Source organism: Oppia nitens, unplaced genomic scaffold (genome assembly GCF_028296485.1).
Source record: "Oppia nitens isolate AA-2021 unplaced genomic scaffold, nextdenovo-longstitch-racon4-pilon3 scaffold12_pilon_pilon_pilon, whole genome shotgun sequence".
NCBI lineage: Eukaryota > Metazoa > Arthropoda > Arachnida > Sarcoptiformes > Oppiidae > Oppia > Oppia nitens.
In genome coordinates this window covers 2,780,850-2,803,653 of record NW_026533191.1, presented here as the reverse complement: position 1 = coordinate 2,803,653, position 22,804 = coordinate 2,780,850, and the positions used below count along the sequence as shown (strand labels likewise).

The 22,804-nt window shown below is 18.1% G+C and overlaps 1 protein-coding gene across 1 annotated transcript; it reads right to left on the bottom strand.

Annotated features, from left to right (window-relative positions):
• Nucleotides 1–2,759: 2,759 nt before the first annotated feature.
• On the bottom strand, nucleotides 2,760–15,544 carry LOC128955010 (uncharacterized). Its single transcript, XM_054300639.1, has 4 exons — nucleotides 15,500–15,544; nucleotides 7,446–7,676; nucleotides 3,094–3,256; nucleotides 2,760–3,024 (listed from the first exon to the last, which is right to left on the bottom strand). The coding sequence occupies exons 2-4, from the start codon at nucleotides 7,591–7,593 to the stop codon at nucleotides 2,760–2,762; spliced, it is 576 nt and encodes a 191-aa protein (XP_054156614.1). The 5' UTR covers nucleotides 7,594–7,676; nucleotides 15,500–15,544.
• Between the last annotated feature and the right edge of the window lie 7,260 nt (nucleotides 15,545–22,804).

Genomic DNA, 22,804 nt, shown 5'->3' with positions numbered 1-22,804 from the left:
AAATAAAAATTATTCATTAAATATTTTTAAACTAACAATTAAAAAAATTGTATTTACATATAATAAAAATTTATTTTATTTTATTTATTTTTCTATAAAATCATAAAATATAAATATATTTTTATAAATTCATTATTTAATTACGTGAACACACCTAAGTTTATACTGTATACAGTATATTATAGTTATACAGCCAAAAAAGTTTAATATACTGTATATATATAGTATAATATAATATATATATATATATATATATGATTAATACTGTATACATAAATATTAATAGCATAATTATATATTGAATATAATAAATTCAATGTCAAATATAAATAATAATAATAATAATATATATATATATTGTTAATAGACATTCAAAATCACATCTATTAATGTATTAGACAGTCATTTATTATTAAAAGTTATTTTTAGACAGTTTTTCATTTTACATATAAATCGCCCAAAACCTGTAAAATTAGATTATTATTGTTATTATTATTACTGTATTGTTATTTTGCATTAATATTATAATTAATGATTTTATTACCTATATATCCAATTATGCATAAAATAGTCATCTCTCTCTCTCTCTCTCTCTCTCTCTCTCTCTCTCTCTCTCTCTCTCTCTCTCTCTCTCTCTCTCTCTCTCTCTCTTTCTCTCTCTCTCTTTAATAGTATAATTATCATTAAATATATAATAATAATAATAATATTTTTGGTACTATTATTATTATAAGCAAAATAATAATATATTATAGTATCATATAATGGAAAATATTTTATAATTAAAATCATATTTTTTTTTGTTAAACGCATTATTAATAATTAATTTTAATACAAAAAAATATTTGTACAAAAATTTGTTTAATGATTTTATTAGTAACTTAGTTGAAAATAAATTTATTAAAAAAATTATATCCAATTATTTTTATGCTAGACTATTTATTTTTTAAAAAAAATAATGATTATTATAAATTAAAAAAAACTACAAAATAAAAATTATATATGATTTTTACTATTACATTGTTATAATATAATAGTTATAAATAATTAATGTAATTATAAATTTATATGATTTATATATAAATAAAATATATAATACGTGCAAATTAGATTTTATTTGTAATAATAGTAATAATAGTAATAATTATTATATAATAATAATAATAACATTATAAATACAGTATTACAATAAATGTTTTTTTGTTTTTGTGTGTATTTTTATCAAATAACTAATAAACAATTTTTTTATTATAATTTATATTATGACATACAAAACAAACTATAATATTATATAAATATTATATTTTTTGGTCAAAACTCGAAATGTATTATAATTTTATTTTCTAAAAACTAATTATTTGTTTACAAATATTTTTTTATATATATATTTATAAAATATAAGTGCATTTATTATTTAGTTTTTAAATGTTTTTCAAAGTGGTTGTTATTTTTAATATTTTTAAGTGAACCTTATTTTTATTTTTTTTATTAGTAGTATAAGTGTAAGTAATTTTTTGTTAATATGTAAAAAAATTATATATCATATTTGACTTTTTTTGTTGTTGTTGTTGACATTTAACAAAAATAAATGTCAACAAATTTTGTTGTTGTAAAACTTTAGTTAAAGTATTATTATTTTGAAAATTTCTAAAAATTAAGTGATTATATATATATATATATATTTGTGTGAATTTTTTTTAAATTGCTACAAATCACTTGTATATTACAATGTATGTGTAAATTAAATTTTTTTAGTTTTGTTTTTTTATTTAACATTATATTTTGACAGTAGTAATATATTTATAGTATATGTTTAAATAATTTATAATATTTATATTTGTTTTTTATTTTTTTGTTGTTGATGTTGGGATGATTAATACAAATGTAATTTGAAATGTAATTTTTTTTTTGAATACAAATGTTTAATATATAATATATTATAAATAACGCACATTAATAGCATTAACAATATAATAATGATAATAATAATACTAATAATAATATTTATAAATAATATTAACAAATATCATTGTTTTATACATTATTAAAGCAAATATTATATATATTACACAACAATTTTTTATTTTTACGTAATATAGCAAAAATGATAGATGAATTGTAATTTATTTTATATTTGCTGGATAATATTATTTAATAATTATGTAATCAAAATAATAATAATAAAACCTGTACAGATATATAATTATAATAATTTAAATAAATACCTTAATTATACAGTATGTTAATACTACTACTAATAATAATAGTAATAATACAGTAATATTGTACTAAATATAACAAGTAGATTATTAAATATGTACTAAATAATGATAATAATGATAATAATTATTATTATTTATAACAATAAAAACACATAAATTTTAATTTATTTATCTAACATTTAAACACACAATAATATTAATAAAAAAAACAAATAACAAAATATAAAATAATTTTTCTCATAATAATTAATAATAATAATAAATACATATGTTTTATATATTAAAAGTATATATTTAAAACAAATTAATATTTTAACATAATTTAAATACAATATATATATATATTAATATAATAATAATAATTAATAAACATTATACACTAAACATACACTTAAAATTCAAAAATATAATATTTTTGAAAAATATACGTAAAATTATATATTATTAATATATACTATACTTATATTAATATGCTTTTTATAACACAATGTAGTTATTAATACAGTATAATATAAATAATAGATATTTATAATACTACTATTCAAGTGCTACCGAAACATAGGCTCCGTTTTTTGGTAGACCGCCCACACCTACACCACCACCAATACCGCTACCTCCCTGGCCATTATCATCATCACCACCTTGGCCAGTAGTATCAACCATAATATTGGCACCGGGAGGACTGGTACGCCGTTTTTTACCGCTGCCGCCGCCGCCGCCACCACTGGTGGTCGTATTGTTGTTAAACTTAATTAGTCGGGGTTTGGCAAATATGCCGCTCCGGGACTCACGAAATCGGGCACTAATATCAATATCAAAATTGTTTTAGTTTTTTTTTGCTTACTATCAAGCACAGGTAGTAGATATTTACCGGCTAAACAAGTTGAGTGCCACACACATCCCGATAAACATTATGCCCAACACTATCATTATGGGCAACATATGGCTGCCATTGGATTTTTCTTTGGGTTTGTTATCGTCATCGGCAGTACCACCGACACCACTGACCACTTCATCACCGGTTCCCGTATTGTCTGATATTTATTTATTTTTTTGGAGACAACAAAAATTATGTTAATTTTTTTATGAATTAAAATATGAAAAAACAATCAAATTTATTATTATTATTAGTTTAATACTTTATAGTTAATAGTTATTAATTTAATTTAATTTAATTTTTCATATCATTCATGCATTTAATTTTATTTTTTCAAATTTACAATTTTAATTAACAATGACTAGAGATAACTATTTTACTTTACTTATTAACTTAATAATAATTTTTTATTATTATTAATAATTAAATATAATAAGTAATTTATTTTTTTTGAAAAAACTTATTTGTTTTAATTAAAAAAAAACAAAACAATTATCATTCAATCAAACAAACAAAAAACAAAATTAACTTCAAATTGAATTTTATTATACTGTTTATATGATAAATAAATAAATTATTTATTTATTTGTTATTATTATTATAGTATTATTTATTCATTTATTTTAGTTAGTTTTTTTATATTGTGATTACCATTGATAATATGTAATTATTTTTGTATTGTATTATTTAGTTTATTTTTATTATCCTAAATTTTTTTCTAGTCTACTATCATTGATTTATATATATATAAATAAATATATACATATATATAATATATATACATCTAATAATATTATAGATAACTAAATGACAAACTATTTTTGTTTTATTTTTTTTTGGTTGTTATTTATATATTTATTTATTTAGTAAATGTTTAGTTTTGTTTTATATAGATTGACAACGATTTTGTTTCCAGTTATAAGCATATAATTTGATGATTGAATTGTTATAATGTATTGTCTAAATGTATAACAAATACACCAACAAAAATAATAATAATAATAATAATAATAAACTAACAAATGTTTCTCTCTCTCTCTCTCTTTCTCTCTCTCTCTATGTTTAGGCAATGTTTTTTTTGTTAGTAGTAATTGTAGACATAATATAGTAGTAATAGTTATCACTTGATAATGCATTGGTCAGTGCTTATCAAATAACTGTCCGTTCATTTACAATGCATTAAAACTATTTGATAAGATTGTTAGTGAGTGAGTGAGTGAGTGAGTGAGTGAGTGAGTGAGTGAGTGAGTGAGTGAGTGAGTGAGTGAGTGAGTGAGTGAGTGAGTGAGTGAGTGAGTGAGTGAGTGAGTGAGTGAGTGAGTGAGTGAGTGAGTGAGTGAGTGAGTGAGTGAGTGAGTGAGTGAGTGAGTGAGTGAGTGAGTGAGTGAGTGAGTGAGTGAGTGAGTGAGTGAGTGAGTGAGTGAGTGAGTGAGTGAGTGAGTGAGTGAGTGAGTGAGTGAGTGAGTGAGTGAGTGAGTGAGTGAGTGAGTGAGTGAGTGAGTGAGTGAGTGAGTGAGTGAGTGAGTGAGTGAGTGAGTCTAAGAGAGAGAGAGAGAGAGAGACGGAGAGAGAGAAAGTTTTATTAAAAATGTTAGATTATTCTCTACTTTGGACTAAAACTTAATGGACGTCCAAAAAAATAACATAAAATAAATAAATAATAAGATTTTTGCTGTGAAAGTGAACGTCTATTAAGTATATAATTTTCTATTGTTGAAAATGTTATTATCTTTTATATATTGTTTTTTTATTATTATTATTATTGTTGTTTTATTTTATTTATTTTATTGTTTGACTGTTATATTGTTTATTGATTAAAATACAAATAAAATGAATAAATAAATAAAGAGAGAGAGAGAGAGAGAGAGAGAGAGAGAGAGAGAGAGAGAGAGAGAGAGAGAGAGAGAGGTCAATGATATAAATTGCTTTAATTTATTTCATCCATGTTATTTAATAATAATAATAATACTTTAATCAATAATTATAAAATACATACAACAACATAAACAAATAGTAATGAATATTTAATATATATATATATATATATATTATTTATTATTTTATTCAATTTGAAGTCCAAAAAATATTTTAGACACACATTTACAGAGTATTATAGACTAAAAAAAATATTATATATGTATTGAATTAGAAATTTATTATTTAAGTTTATATTTTAATTTTGTTTTTGTTTCATCACAATTCAATTTTTGAAAACAATAGTTATGTTAATCTTTATATATATATATATATTTCATCAAGGCAATTGATATTTGATATTGATTTAATTTTTTATAGTTTAGATTAGTTAAAATATAATACAACCAACAACAAAAAAAAAGATTAGTATTTTATTTTATTAAATAACAATAGTGTATTTTACATAATTTATTTTAATTATAATAAGCTTAATTAATTAATGTGTTTTTTTCTCTATAAAGTATTATATATAAATATTTTTATTTTCTAATTAATTAATTATATAAATTAAACTAAATTACACTAAATTACAATTTTAATAAAGTTACAATATACTGTATATATATATCAATATATAAATTAATAAAATAAAATTAATAATATAACAAAACAAAAACTTTAAAAAGTTAAATTAATTTTCATTAATTATTTTTCAAAAATTTATAATTTATTAAATTTTTTATACAATAATATTATTTAATTTTTTAAAAAATAATATAATGCAATATAAACTTGTAAAACATTATGTGAATTATATTGTAAATCTTATAAGCATTTATAATTAAATTAAATATTGTATTTTTTATAATAATAAGATTATAATAGTAGACAAATTGCTGTCTATTACTACTACTACTACTACTACTACTACTACTACTACTACTACTACTACTACTACTACTACTACTACTACTACTACTACTACTACTACTACTACTACTACTACTACTACTACTACTACTACTACTACTACTACTACTACTACTACTACTACTACTACTACTACTACTACTACTACTACTACTACTACTGTACTGTACTACTACTACTACTACTACTACTACTACTACTATACTACTACTACTACTACTACTACTACTACTACTACTACTACTACTACTACTACTACTACTACTACTACTACTTGTACTACTACTACTACTACTACTACTACTACTACTACTACTACTACTACTACTACTACTACTACTACTACTACTACTGTTGTATAATAGTATATAAAAATCTGTGTAAAACATTTGTTTTTGTCAGTATATCTATTAAATATAATACATTGTATTACTATAAATACTATGATATAATACAATATTATATTTATATCCCTGAAGTTTTTCAAACAATGAATGTCATTAATTATATATATATAAAAATATTAAACAATAACTCAAAATAATTCAATGATCTCTCTCTCTCTCTCTCTCTCTTTCTTTCTTTCTTTCTCTCTTTCTCATAATAAGTCACATGAGGTTACATAAAAAATTGTCGGATATTATTTAATTTATATTATATATATAATTAATAGCTATATAATATATTGATAAATAATAAATATTAATATATTTCAATTTAAATTATTTAAATATTGTATTTATTATATTATACTAAAAATATTTCTATTAATATATATTAAAACTATTATTAATAAATTAAAGCAAATATACAGTATTAATGTTTTTATAGAATTTTTTTAGTTTTTAAAAAAAAATATTTTTTTAACTTAATTTATACAACAAAAAAAACAGTTACTATTATTAAGAAAATATAAACAACAAAAATATTTACTCAGAAAAAAATAGTTATCTATTCTCAACAATACATTAGATGTGTCGACAAAACAATCAAAATATAAAAAATAAAACAAAAATTCAAACAAAAAAGTTTTATTTTTTGGTTTTTATTTTAGTTTTTAGATAAGAATATTTAGTACACATACACATACACATACACATACACATACACATACACATACACATACACATACACATACACATACACATACACATACACATACACATACACATACACATACACATACACATACACATACACATACACATACACATACACATACACATACACATACACATACACATACACATACACATACACATACACATACACATACACATACACATACACATACACATACACATACACATACACATACACATACACATACACATACACATACACATACACATACACATACACATACACATACACATACACATACACATACACATACACATACACATACACATACACATACACATACACATACACATACACATACACATACACATACACATACAAACATATATTTTAAAAGCAATACAATAGACACTTACTTGTGCTGTGATTGTGTCCATCATTGATAGCCCTAATCTCGATGCAGATGTTGTTTGTGTCATCAGCACCGGTAGTAGTACTACTACCAGTAGTTTTGGTATAACCATCCCTACAGACACACCGTTGTGCCCGACATATGGTGTTCATTAGGTGCTGTCGATTAGCAGTGCAGTCATCATCAGTGGCGCACACAATGTTGTTATTGTCATTCAAACTGTTTTCAGATGCATCTAAATAATAATGCATAACAAACAAAAATTTTATTTATTTATTTTGTATATATATATATATATATAAAACATTTTCAAAAAATAAAATACATAAATAAATAATATAAATTTATACTAAAATAAAAATATTTGATTTTTTGATTTAATATACAGTGTTTATTCTATTTAAATATTTTATATGATTATAAACAGAATATTCTTTATAGTAATATAGTGTACTAACACACACACACACACTATATATATATATTGTATATAAAAAATATATATAATTTATAATACAATAAATATGTTTAAGATTTTTACGAATTTGAAAATTTATTGTTCAATATGTTTCAGTTAATTTAAAATTTAAATTATTTATATAAAGTTATACTACACAAAGTTTCATTTTTATTTATTTTTTTTGTTGTAGATAAATTTCATAATATTTATATATATATATATTTATTTAAAATAATAAATCATTTATAATACATGTAGCCATTTGTATATTTGTTAAACTTAATAAATAAAAATTTTAACAACTAAATCAAATTATAATAATAATAATATTTTATTACTAATTATTTAATTTTCAAATAATATATATGAATTTAATATCTAGTTTGAAAACTATTGTTGATTATTATCTTCAAATTATTTTATTTTCTATTTAATAGATTTAGTTTTTTTCATAAAAAACTTTCTTAAAAATTTTATCAAAAGATTTTTTCAACAAAAATATACATCAAAAACATAAATCTCATAAATGTATTGATATTTACTGTAATCTTATGTTTGAATTGAAACACGAAATGTAAGATTTATTTAAATTATATTTTCATTGAAAAACTACTTGTATTTCAATTGAGTTTTTTTTGTTCACTCAATACAAATGCAGACATCAAATACAGACACAAAAAAAATGTTTTGCTATTTAAGCAAATAATCTTCAAATACATATTGTATAGAAAATATATTGAAAATTATATAATAATATTAATATAATCTACTAATAACATAGTAATAACATATTTAATAGAAAATATTTTTTAAGTATAAAAATTTTATTATAAATATATTTAAATCTTAGCTATTTAAAAAAATAATATAGTTAGAAAATATTTTTAATAATTTTATTTATAAATAAATATATATATTTTAAAAAATTATTATTTATAATAATCTACCGTTAGTTTCATTATTGTTGATCAATAATAAAATAATTTCATTATTGATTTATTAAATCTAAAAATAAAATAAATAGTTTTATTGTGAAAATTGTTATTAAATTAAACAAATTAAATTTTTTTTAAATTAAATACAAAAAAAATAAATATAACAATTTTGATATTCTTTATACTGTTTTATTATAATTTTTTTAAAAAATAATAATAAAATATTTCATTACTTATAACATATTGTATAATTTTATATAGTTTTTAGTATTATTACAATCTATGATATACTGATAAAAAAAAGTATCAAAAAATACATTTGAAATGTTTTGTCAATTGTCACCAAAAAATTTTTGTCATTTTGAATCCTAGATTATTATTATTATTATTACTATTATAATACCAATAGATTTGATTCCCCGATAGACATCAAATATATTTTTAGTCTATTATTTTTTTTTTGTATATAAATATATATAATATATATAGTACTTACATATATCATATCAATACAAATACCGATACAATTTACACATATAGTAAAGTTAAAGTAATAATACATCAATAGATTTGATGATATGTTTTTTTTGTGTATGTGTGCAGTCAATTTCAAAAATAACTAAAATAAAACAAATATTTTTTTTATTTGTTTGTTTGATATTTGTCTTATATGTGTTTCTATATACTGTATATATATATATATATATATATATATATATATATATATATATATATATATATATTGAGAGACAATCACTTCAACAACAAAAATATACACAAATATTATTTGTTTTTTCTGTCTGTCTGTCATTTGTTTTATAGTTATCATCAATAATAACAACAAATTGTTTGACAGATTTTTTTTACAAATATAATGTATATTATATATATATATATATTTATATATAAACAAATACATAGATATCAACATCAAACACACTTAGACACACACACACATACACACACACATACGTACATACATACATACATACATACACACATACATACATACATACATACATACATACATACATACATACATACATACATACATACATACATACATACATACATACATACATACATACATACATACATACATACATACATACATACATACATACATACATACATACATACATACATACATACATACATACATACATACATACATACATACATACATACATACATACATACACACACACACACACACACACACACACACACACACACACACACACACACACACACACACACACATTGAGTGAGACTAGACTATCAATGATATACTATATATTGTAATGTTTATTATAAATATTTGATTATAAAGTATATGTTTGTCAACCCATTGATAAATTACTATTAAAATACATAAATATTGTATTTAAAAAAAATACTACAGAAATAGTAATTTTGTTATACTTGAATTATTTTTAAAAAAATATGTAAAACTACTAATTAAAGTTTAAACATAATATAATAATTAAAATGTGAAATAATTTTTTAAAAATTATATTAGTTTTAATAAAATTTAGTTATTCTTTATATTAAATATATATTTTTAAATATTTTACATTTTTACAAATATTATTATTTTATATTATATATTATATATATATATATTTATATATAAATATATAACTTATTTGATATTTGTTTATCAAATTTTTTTCGCGATTTTTCTATATTTTTTATAACACTTAAAAAACTACTTAAATTGTCTATAAAAATCATAAGTATCTACTAATACACACAAAAATACCTATAATAATACAAACAAACAAACAAAAAACTAAAGTGTTTTATTGTGTAATAAGTAATACAAAATAAAATAATAATTATATATCAAAATGCTTACAATCAAAACAACAAAATAAATATATATATAAACTAAAATATATTGTTATTTGTTAAAACTAAATCATCAAAAAAAAAATTTTAAACAATATTTTTTCATTATTAACTTATATTTTTTATTTAATAGAAAAAATGTGTTTTCGATTTAAAGTATTTAAAACTAAAATAAAAATTTACAGTTTTTAAGCTAAAAAATATTTGTGACAATTACGTCCAATAATACAATAATGTAAAAATGTTTGGATTTTTCCACAAAAATATAATTTATTTTTTTGTTAGCAATTTATTTTATAGTATTGCAAAACATTTTTTTTAAATAAATATATATATATATATATAATAAAATAAACCCAAAAATAAATATAAAATTATAGCTTGTTTTTTGTTGTCTGAAAGTTACTGTAATTATTAAATTTTTTTAAAAACTATTTATTTACACAAATATAATAATATTAATAATGATTATACGGCTAAAAATCATTTTATTATTATAGTAATAATTTTGTCAAAACTAAAACGTTTAAATTATACATTATATGTTTTATAGATATATCAATAATATACAGTATAATTTAGTTTAATATAATATTATTTTTATAATAATATATTTTTGTTTGTTTTATAAAATAATAATAATAAAGTAGTTAAACATTTAAACGGAGATTTTTTTAAAGCATATATTTAATCTAATACTACACACACTATACAACACAACAATAAAAAATTTATAAATGTTTTACAAAACAATTTATAACGACATTTAATTTGTTACACAAAATTAAATGTTAAGTTTATAATAGATTTTATTTTATTTGTTATTTTATTTTTTGCTAATTTATTATAAACTTTTATAATAATAATAACCTCTCTCTCTCTCTCTCTCTCTCTCTCTCTCTCTCTCACTCACTCACTCACTCACCCACTCACTCACTATCAATCACTGACATTATGTATGAAAAAACAAATTAACAAAAAATATAATAATAATAATATTTAATGAAAAATTTGCAGTAAATTACTATACTATAAGTGAAAATACTGTATATACAAAAAAATAGTATCAAACAAGTAAACTAATAATAATAATAATGTTTTCACTAATATATTTATATAACACACGCAATGTTTATAATAATAATAATAATAATAATATAAGGAGTATATTGTATTTATATATTAGATATAGTAGTGAAACAATTTTATGGTTAGTTGTTTTAATGATACGCTATTTATTTTTTCATTATTATTATTATATAACTATATTTTTTTGTAGACTATTTCATAATTCAATGCATAAAAAATTATTATTATTATTTGGTATATTGAATAACTTATGATTTTTTTATTTATATATATATAAAAAATATTTTTATTATATACACTGTATATTACTGTATGTATTGGATTCCAGTTTATTATTATTATTAATATTATTTGTAAAGAGGATATGGTATGCAATCATGAAAAACAATGTATAATATACTATAGTGTAATGTATTACATATATACAAATATATAGCACAGGTATTAAAGTAACACTATATATACAAATAAGGTATGAATTATATGTTTATATATATATATTTTTCAATACATATCAATAGCTAAACTATTTTTTCTTATAATATATAACAATAACAACAACAACAACAACAAAAAAGATTGAATTCATTTATAATGATCACCAAAAAAAACAAATTATTTTACTAATAGTATTACACTTTTACCAGAGAAATAAAGAAAGAAAAAGTCATTAATAAAAATTTGTTACAAAATTTGTTTTATACTCTCAAATGATGTTTTTTTCACTAAAATTATTATTATTATTATTACTATTTTTTATATTATTTAATTTAATTGCATTCCTTAAGTGTGTATACTATACTATAAGAATATTCTGTAATATTATCAAACATAATATATATATATTGTTTATAATATACCTGTATATTCATGAAATAAAAAAATATTTTTTATATATAATGTATTAATAAATAAATATAGAGTATATATATATATATATAAACTTACTTATATTATAATACGTGATGCAATAATAAAAATTACTTTAGATATAATCAGTAAAATATACAGTAATGCTAATAAATACTGTAATAATATTTCATGATTTTTAAAAAACTTTTATTTATACTAAAAACAATCAATATATTAAATACCAGCTTTAAGTTAATTACAGATAAATATATTTTTATTTTTATTTTTATTAACAAATTAATATTTGATTTATAGTAAAAACTACTAATTAATGATATAATAGAAAATTTAATGCAGCGATTATATAATACAACTATTATCATCAATAATATCAAAATATATTAGTTATATATTATTTTTGCCTAATTAAATGCCTATTTAGTATAAATTTTATATGTTTTTTGAATATTAATTTTTTATTTTGCTAAATAAAATAAAAAAGATTTTATGATAAAATTTATTTTATTTTATTTTTAAAAAATAAGAGCAAATAAACAAAAATCTAATTAATATTCAAATAACATATTTTCATAATGTTGAATACCATAGCAAATCAAAGTTTATATATGTATAATAAATATAATAGAAATTATAAATAAAATTTTATTGCTTTTTTTTATTTTATCTAACTATTAAATATATTGGTTGCAACTTTTAAATAATTTTCAAATAATTTATAAAGATATACAGTATATGCTCTATATATATACTGTAGTATAGTATAGTATGAATATTAAAAACATTTTTTTTAATAATAAATTAATATCTATATTTTTTATATTTGCTTAAATGCAAAAATTGTGTTTTGCAAGTGTTTTTTTTGCAAATTTAATATAAAATAAAATTAATGCAAAAAAATTTATTTTATATAAAATTAATTTACGCTTTTTGAAGCATAAATAGATTGTTAATATACGGTATAATGTAATGCTAAAAACTAGCAGATTTTTTTTAAATAGTTTACAACTATTTAGTAATATTTATTATATAAAAATATATTTCAAATGAATATGTTTGTTAAAAAAATAATATTTATAATATAATTTTACTTTATATACTAAAAATTATTATTATTTATATGCAATTATGTTTAATTTACTGTGAAATAAAAATTTCGTTAATTTAATTATTATTTAATATTTATTTATTAAACTCTAAAATTTTTTTTTGTTTAGAAAACTTTAATAGTTATATATATATATATATATAATTTTTAGTAATACTATTACAACATCAACAACATTAACAAATAATTTTCTTATAATTTAATTAACATATATTGAAAATAATAGTAAAAAACAAACATTTAGCTAAAACAACAATATGTTAGATGAAAATTATTTTACATTTAAATAGTTTACATATATATGTATATATATTAAAAACTTAAAAATGATAATGTTTTGCCTAAATATCATATATAATATAGTTATTAATAAAAAAATAGTGTATGAATTCATGAATATATCGGAAACGTTGGAAAAATTTTCTATTATCTAAACATATCATAAATTTTTCGCATTTATTTTATTTATATTTTGGTTAACAGAAATAAATTTGAGTTATAATATAATATTATGTTTGCCTTTATATATATATATATATTAAACTATGAATATTATGAATATATAAACTATTATTTATATATATATATATATATATATATATATATATATATATATATAGAGAGAGAGAGAGAGAGAGAGAGAGAGAGTGAGTTAAATAACAAACAATAGGTTATTTTAAATAATACTACCCTATTATAAATGCTATAAATTTTATTTATATAATATAAATTGTTGTATAGTATATTGATATACCGTATATACTGTATATATATTACTATTTAAATTAGTATATATATTAAATAAATATTTATTTTTAACTAGACATTGAAGTAGTAGTACTGCACTTATAATAACAAACATTTCAACGATAATGTCTAGTAATTATATTAACATAATCTTTATATTAAAAAATTTTTGTTTGGACGCCTAATTTGCATAGTTTTGAATTTTGTCAGCTATACTAACACACATAAACATATAATAAACTATTATTATAATAATAATAATGATAATATATGTGTAATTTTTGTTGTTGTTGTATAACTTATGAATCTATCTTATGTTTTATATTAAAATAATAATAATTATTATTATTATTATCATTAGTCTTATAAGTTATAGTTTTAAGCAATTTTATATAAAATATGCAAATTATTAAGTATGTGTAAATTAAATTTAAATTTTTTAAAAATCTATTTTTTTATATACTAATAGAATAAAGTATAATATTAATTAGTTTTAATGGCAATAATATTAATGATAATAACAATGATTTTTCAACAACAAAATAATAAAACTAAAATTAATATAATTTTCAAATCACGTCAAAAACAGATTATTTTTCCAGTGATTTTTAAATGCAATAAATTTTTTTTTGTGGATATTTTTAATTAAATTAAATTGTCATTGATTTATCTCGTTAATATACAGTTTACTGTTTTTTATTAACAGACAATAATATTATTATAAATATATATTTTTTTAAAAATCAATTAAAATAATAGTTTTGATGTTCAAAAATTAATTAATGCTAAGTTATAATCATTTTTAAAATTATAATAAATAAAAATTAGTTATTTTTTGAATTATTATTATTATTAGTTTGTATTATAATAGATAAAGTTTAAATATGATAATTGATTAAACAATTGTTTTTATGAAATAATAATTTAATTATTTTTTTTATAAATATGTATATTAAAAATTAAATATATTATAAAATTAAAAAATAGTAATTTACCTCGTTTAATTAGATGTTTTGATAATTGCTGTATGAAAAAGTGATTTACATTTAAATTATTATTATTATTATTATCGATAATTTGTGATGACTTTGATAACGTGTTTGAAAAGCCAATGATTTTCATAGCATTACTATTTGTTATACAAATGCAATAAATAATAAAAAACACGTGAATATAAAAATGTCTGAAACAATAGTTTTGACGACTTTTATTATTATTATTATTAATATTGATAATCAATATGTAATAAAAAAGTGTCTTGATCATTTTTATTATGTAATTATTATTGTAGTTGTTGTATGTGTTTTTAAATTGTTGTTGATAATTGTGCAAAATTTTGTTATTGTTAAAATAGATTTTTAATAATGATGATGATAATTTAGATGATACCATATTTTTATAGTTATTAGTTAATTGATTTTTATTTTTGTTAAATTAAAATATTAGTATTTTTAAAAATTTTTCAATTAATAAATTTATATTAAATTTTTTGATGATTAATAACAACAATAAACTATTTATTTTCTAAAAATTAATTTTATATAAATTTAATTTATTAGTTTTATAACTGTTTTTATTATTATTATTATTATTATTATTGCTTAAAATAATTTTTGTAATTTTTTCACATAAATTGCAATATAAAATATTTTTTTATTTCAACAAAGTTTACAGTAGATAAAACATTATATAATTTATAAAATAATAATAAAATACTCACATATATATATATATATATATATATATATGATCTATAGCCAGCACATAAATTATATACAGTTTAAAGCACCGGTAGGTATGAAGTTTTTTTTATATGTGTGTGTGTGTAGACAACTTTCCCCCAGATATTTAGCTTAACAACAATATAAAAAAACTAAAGTAGAGTGTAATTCACAAACAATGATAATATCTATATATAAATTTATATTTACTATATATTTGGCTACTAATAAATAGTAGGTTTTTTTGGTGGATATAAATGTATAAAAAATACCACAGAATAGCAATAATAGTAGTTTTTTTCTACTAATAAAATAGAGAATGAAAAACAATTACACAATTGTTTTCACAGAATATTCTTGAAATCACTGTTTAATAATAATAATAACAATAATACAAATAGATATCAATATAGATATTTTGTTTAGATATTATACATGGACTGCACAATGCAGTCAAACTAATCAAAAAACAAACAAACTATCAAATGGTCACACAATATAAATATATATGCAATTGTATGCAATCTATATAAGCGCACTGTTAGCCAGTTTGTATGCCAGTGCTCTCTGACTTTTTTTTCTCACTCTCTCCGTCTATCCCTTTATTTCAAACACATTGTATGCCCAGTCCATTGGTATGTGTATCACTATTTATACTCTATATATAGACAGTATATACAGTACAGAGAGGGACAGTCAGCTATCAATGAGAGCACAGGCACTTGGAGAGCATGCGGTAGTTTTAGTAATAATTATACTGTAATACCAGTACTGAAAATAAAAGTATTGCTATTACTAAACACAATAACAAAACTCAAAAAATACTATATATTTATATATATATTATATGGAAAAAAGTTTACTATTGTATATATATATTTGTTGTGTGTGTTTATATAGCAATCATTTATATATATATATATACTGTATATAATGTGTTTTAATGTTAAACACACACAAAAACAAAATATATTTATATATTGATATTTATATATATAATTGTATTGAAAAATTCTGTGATTCATTTCATTGGAATATTCTTGACATTTATTTTATTTTTTTCAGTGAACTTCAATAATACAATAATAATAGTAAGTTTAATACTGTATATTAATAATAATAAAAAATAATATTTAATAAAAATAAAGCTCTAATTGCTTATTAAACACCAAACATATATATATATATATATATGTACAGTATATATGTGGATACTGTATATATAATTGGTTTTATTGGAAAATATTATACTATATATTTATATATATATACAGTACTGTATTAATAATAATAATTATTATTTTACCCTTAAAAATGTATATATATATATATATAGTAATACTACTAGTAATCTAATATAGTAATAATAATACTTATAATTATGCTAATATTGATGACGACCTTCATCACTGTTCATAATATATTAATAATAATAATAATAATATATTACAAAATTTTAATAACCAATAAATCAATATATAAAATACTTCATATCAAATACAGTATAAAGTTATATATTTATATATTAAGTGTATATATTATAAACACGACTATGATATGTGACAATACTTTTAATTTTGATAAATATTTTATTATTATTATTAAATATATTAATTGATTTCACAGCAATCAATAATTATCTATTTATATATAGACTTATTTACTATTTTTATATTAAGGTTTAATTTATTTAAAAAAAATATTTATATTGTATTCTCAATTAAATAAAAATTTCACAATAAATTATTTTTTTCCAAATAATCAAATTACTAAATTATTATTTCAATGTATTCATATGAATATATTTTATCAATAATATTATATTTATATAGTAATTATTATATTATTTACTCAATTATTTTTTTTTGATATATTTATTATAAAATAAACGCAATTATTAAAATAAAAACAATAAACTATACATTTAGCAACTATAATATATATATAATTATTTTAATTAATAATTAATGCATAATAATTTTTTTTAATATATAAAATATATTGTTAATTATATACAGTAAATGTCAAAAAATAAAAATATCACAGAAATACACAATTATTTTTTTACATTGATATATATATTAATATATATTAATTGATTTAATTTTAGGTTTATTGTTAAATATTAAACAAAATCAATAATTTTGGAAAAAATAATTTTTATATATATATAAAAACAATTATTAATAAATACTAATTTAATAGTTTTTATGTTAATAATACAAATTTTATTACAACAAACAATTAATAATAATACTAAGTTTTAATAAAGTAGTTAAACATATTTATTAATTATTAAAAATATAATTTTAAAAAAACTATATTAAATATTATAACAAAAATCTAAATAAATTATAATTTATTTTTAAACTATTTAATTGATAATTTATGTAAAATATTTTAGTATTAGTATTTTTTTATTATAATAAAAAAATCAAATCATTATATTTTTTGCACCAAAAAATTTAAGGGAATTTATTTTTCTAACTTCCTATTCATGCAAAAGTTGTCTGAATTTTGGTTAATAAATTGCATTATATTTAATAATAATATTTTTATATTTAAAAACTGTAATTTTATATAAATATAAATTAAGTAATAATATTTATTTAATAGATAAATGTTTACAAACAAAAATATATATATATATACAGTATTTATATTACAAATATATCTTGTTAAATATGGTCCCAGTGCTACAGGCATACTGTCCAATATGGCATACTTGAGTCATAGAGATCAGCTATAACGGCAATGGTAGTCAAATTTATTTATAAATCTGTATTTATCATGGTAAAAATAATTTATTAGATAATCTATACCATGTATCATAATGTCCAATTTCATTGTATCAAGCAAAAATAATAAAAATTATAATAATAAAAATTAAAATATTTGTAAATAATTTTTCAACAAAAATTATTGTAAAAAAATAATAAATAAAATTTTTTGGTGATATGATTTTGAGTTAAACTATTTATTTTGTTTAATAAAAAATAAATATATTTATTTAAGATATGCTGTATTATGTAATAAATTAAATAATTACTTAAATAAATAAATACGAATTTTGAAATAAAACTGAACTAAATATAATTCATATTTGTTTTTAAATTTTATATTTAGTATTAATAATAAATAACACTAACAAAAGTGTTATCAATTAAAATTTATTACTAAAACAATACCTATATATATTTGTTGCTACTTTAATAAATATTATTTACTTTTTAATTGTGTGACATCTATATAAAATTAAGCTAATTATGATAGTTGCAAAATATACAAACCACTACTAGTTTATAAAAATTTTATATATATACATATTTTAAAAATAAGTTTAACAATTTTTATTTGTTTCCCATATTTTGTACGTTTAACCAATTATTATATAAAATGTAAAATTGATTTCCGCATAGAAATCTAATATTATTATTATTTATATTCTAGTAACTTATAATGATTATAATAACAATAATAATAATAATTTTATTTATAACTAAAGCATATAATAATTATAAAATTAATAATACTAATAGTATTTTTGAAAATGTTAAATTGCCTAGGTGATTATTAACCAATTGTATACGGCTCAGTTTTATCAACTATAGTAAAGTCACACATATAACATTTGGAGACATTTTTAGTGTACATAATGTTATTAAAAAAAATATTTTTAAAAAACTATTTGACTAAAAATTTAATTAAAAAAAAAATTGTTGTAAATATTTAAATAAACTAAAAATTTAATTAAAGTTTTTTTTCAATACTAATTGTTTAATACATTTATAAGACTTCCTAATAAAAAATAGTCACAATAATAATAATTATAATAATAATTGTATTGTATTTATAAATAAAACAATATTATAATAAATAAATATTTTGCGATATACTGTATATTTAAAAAACTTTAAATACAATAAATCATAGTATGTATTGGTAATGTTTATATAAAAATATTAATGTAAAAAAATTAACATAAGATATAAACATTTTTTTATTACATAGAATATAATTATTATAAAAAAAATAATTAATATATTCTTTGATATGTAAAAAAGTCAATATAATTGTTGTCTTCAATATATTTTATTAAAAATAATATTATTATTTAATAAACTAATTACTATTTTATTGAATTAATTATATTATTAATATAATATAAAAGGTATTTTTTACTTTACAATCAAGTTTTAATATAATACAAAAAAATAAAATTTTACTATTAATTTTATACCTCTAAGAAAACAAAAAAAAATAAAATTATTAATAATATTAGTTAAAATATTATGTAGTCCTTAAATTTTATGTATAAGTATTTAAACAATAGATAAAATTTAATTATTATAGTTATTATAATTTTGTTATTAATATATTTGAATAGTTTAGTCAAATTATCTCCTATTTCAATGGCAAACACAATCAATGCAATCGTCAGTAGTGTTAGATATGGTCCCAGTGCTACACGCATACTGTCCAATGGCATACGTTTTTCATGGGGATTATCGGTTGAATTGTTGAAAAATTTATCATGCTGAAATTGTTTAAATAAATAGTCTAGAGCAGTAGTATACCATATCATATAGTTACCAGTTTCATGGGATTGTATTATACTATATATATATATATAAAAATATAATTTAAAATTATTTAGTTAATAAATAACATACTATACATACATATCACGATAATGTTTATACAGTTGATGTTGTTGTTTACTATTATTTTTATTGACTACATGTGCGTAACCAACCATTTGGTAGGCGTCACGCGATACGTGCAATAGTTGTTTGTTTTGGCTTAATATACTCATTACAGTATCAATATTTGCCAAAATAACTAACGATTTTTTTAGTTGTATTTCAGCAAATATTTTATTTATATAATCAATAGCATTATACAAATTGTTTTCAATAATTAGCTGGACCGATGATTGTTTTAAAATTTTGTTTTCAATATTAGTTGCTTTTATCTAAAAAAAAATTTAATTAATTAATTAATTAATTAAACAAATTAATTTTCATATGAATATATAGTTAGTAATATCTTATTGTTAAATTTAAAATACTTTATTAATATTATTATTAAATAGCATGTTTAAAAAAATGTTTAATTTTTTTCTAAATAAACTAACCTGGTAATCTTTATAATCATTTGGTGTCATTACAAACTTAATCATTAGTTCAGGTTTACTAATCAGATCCTCATACGTGTCAATAGTTTTGTATGGATTTGAGACATATATTGACAATATTTCCAGATTTATAAAAATCAATGTAAAAAATTTGCCAACAATTAGTGTACCAATTATTAAAATTATAATCAAATTCAGTGATTTGTTTTTGAGTTCACCTATAAACAAAAACATTTTTTGTGTAAAAATTATTGATAATAAAAATGTATTCAATTTGTTGTCAAATATTTAATAAAAACTCACATTTCATACAAATTGCGTTAAATATAATCCACAATTGTTTTTCAATAGTCAATCGATTAATTTTGTTAAATCTAACAAAAAAATATGTTGTTAACTAATCTTATTATTAAAATATATTTTTTAAAAAAAAACAAATTAAATTAATTTACATGTTTGCATAACATCTGAATAAAGCGTTTCCAACTATTATAGTAACAAAATATCCCAACCAATACTAATATATATAATAATTTAATTTTTTTTAAAATAATATAATTAAATAAATCAGAGACAAAAATGCTTGACATGGTTTTTTGTTTATAACTTTATATGAAAAATAGTTAGTAAAGTAGTATATATATATTTTTTGGAATTATGGAATCGAGTAATTGTTTATAATATAGAACTAGCTAATAGGCTCCGGGATGAATGGTCAGGGATGTTTGATATCTATAAATCTATGAGAGATATACTGACAACAAAAAATATCTTGTCACTTTTTTTTATTAAACTATATAAAAATATTAAATTTTTCGATTTTATCTATTTTTATATGAATAAATTAAATTATTTTTAACAAAAAATTCTAAAATAATCATCAAATTATTTTATATTAATACTACTTTTTTTTTGCTTTTAAAGTTATAGCTCCCCGAAAACCGTATCAATGGTTTTGTTCTCAGATTTTTAAACATTTTCATTAATAAAACATTATATTGTAAATACATATATAAATATAAATAAATACAAACATATTTATCCAGGACATCGACTATACCGTAGAAATTATTGTAAGTAATTGTTGGATATATAGTGCCAACAATTACTGTTGTATAATAATTGTATGGCCATATTAAATCAAATTGATCCAGTAGATTTGTATTCAAATTGTATTGATTAACTAATATATCAACTTTCTGTATATTAATTTTTTATATATATATATAAATATGTTTAATAAGTTTACTAATTAATTAAAAAAATAACTTTATAATACCTTATTTTCAGAATATTTTAGCGATAAATCAAAATTAGTTATATCAGGATATGTATTATTATAAAAATCTCTATCCATTATAACAGGTAATATACTAGAAATATATATATATAATATGTTAGTTTTATAAAAATAAATAATAAATTAGTAAAAAAAACTATTC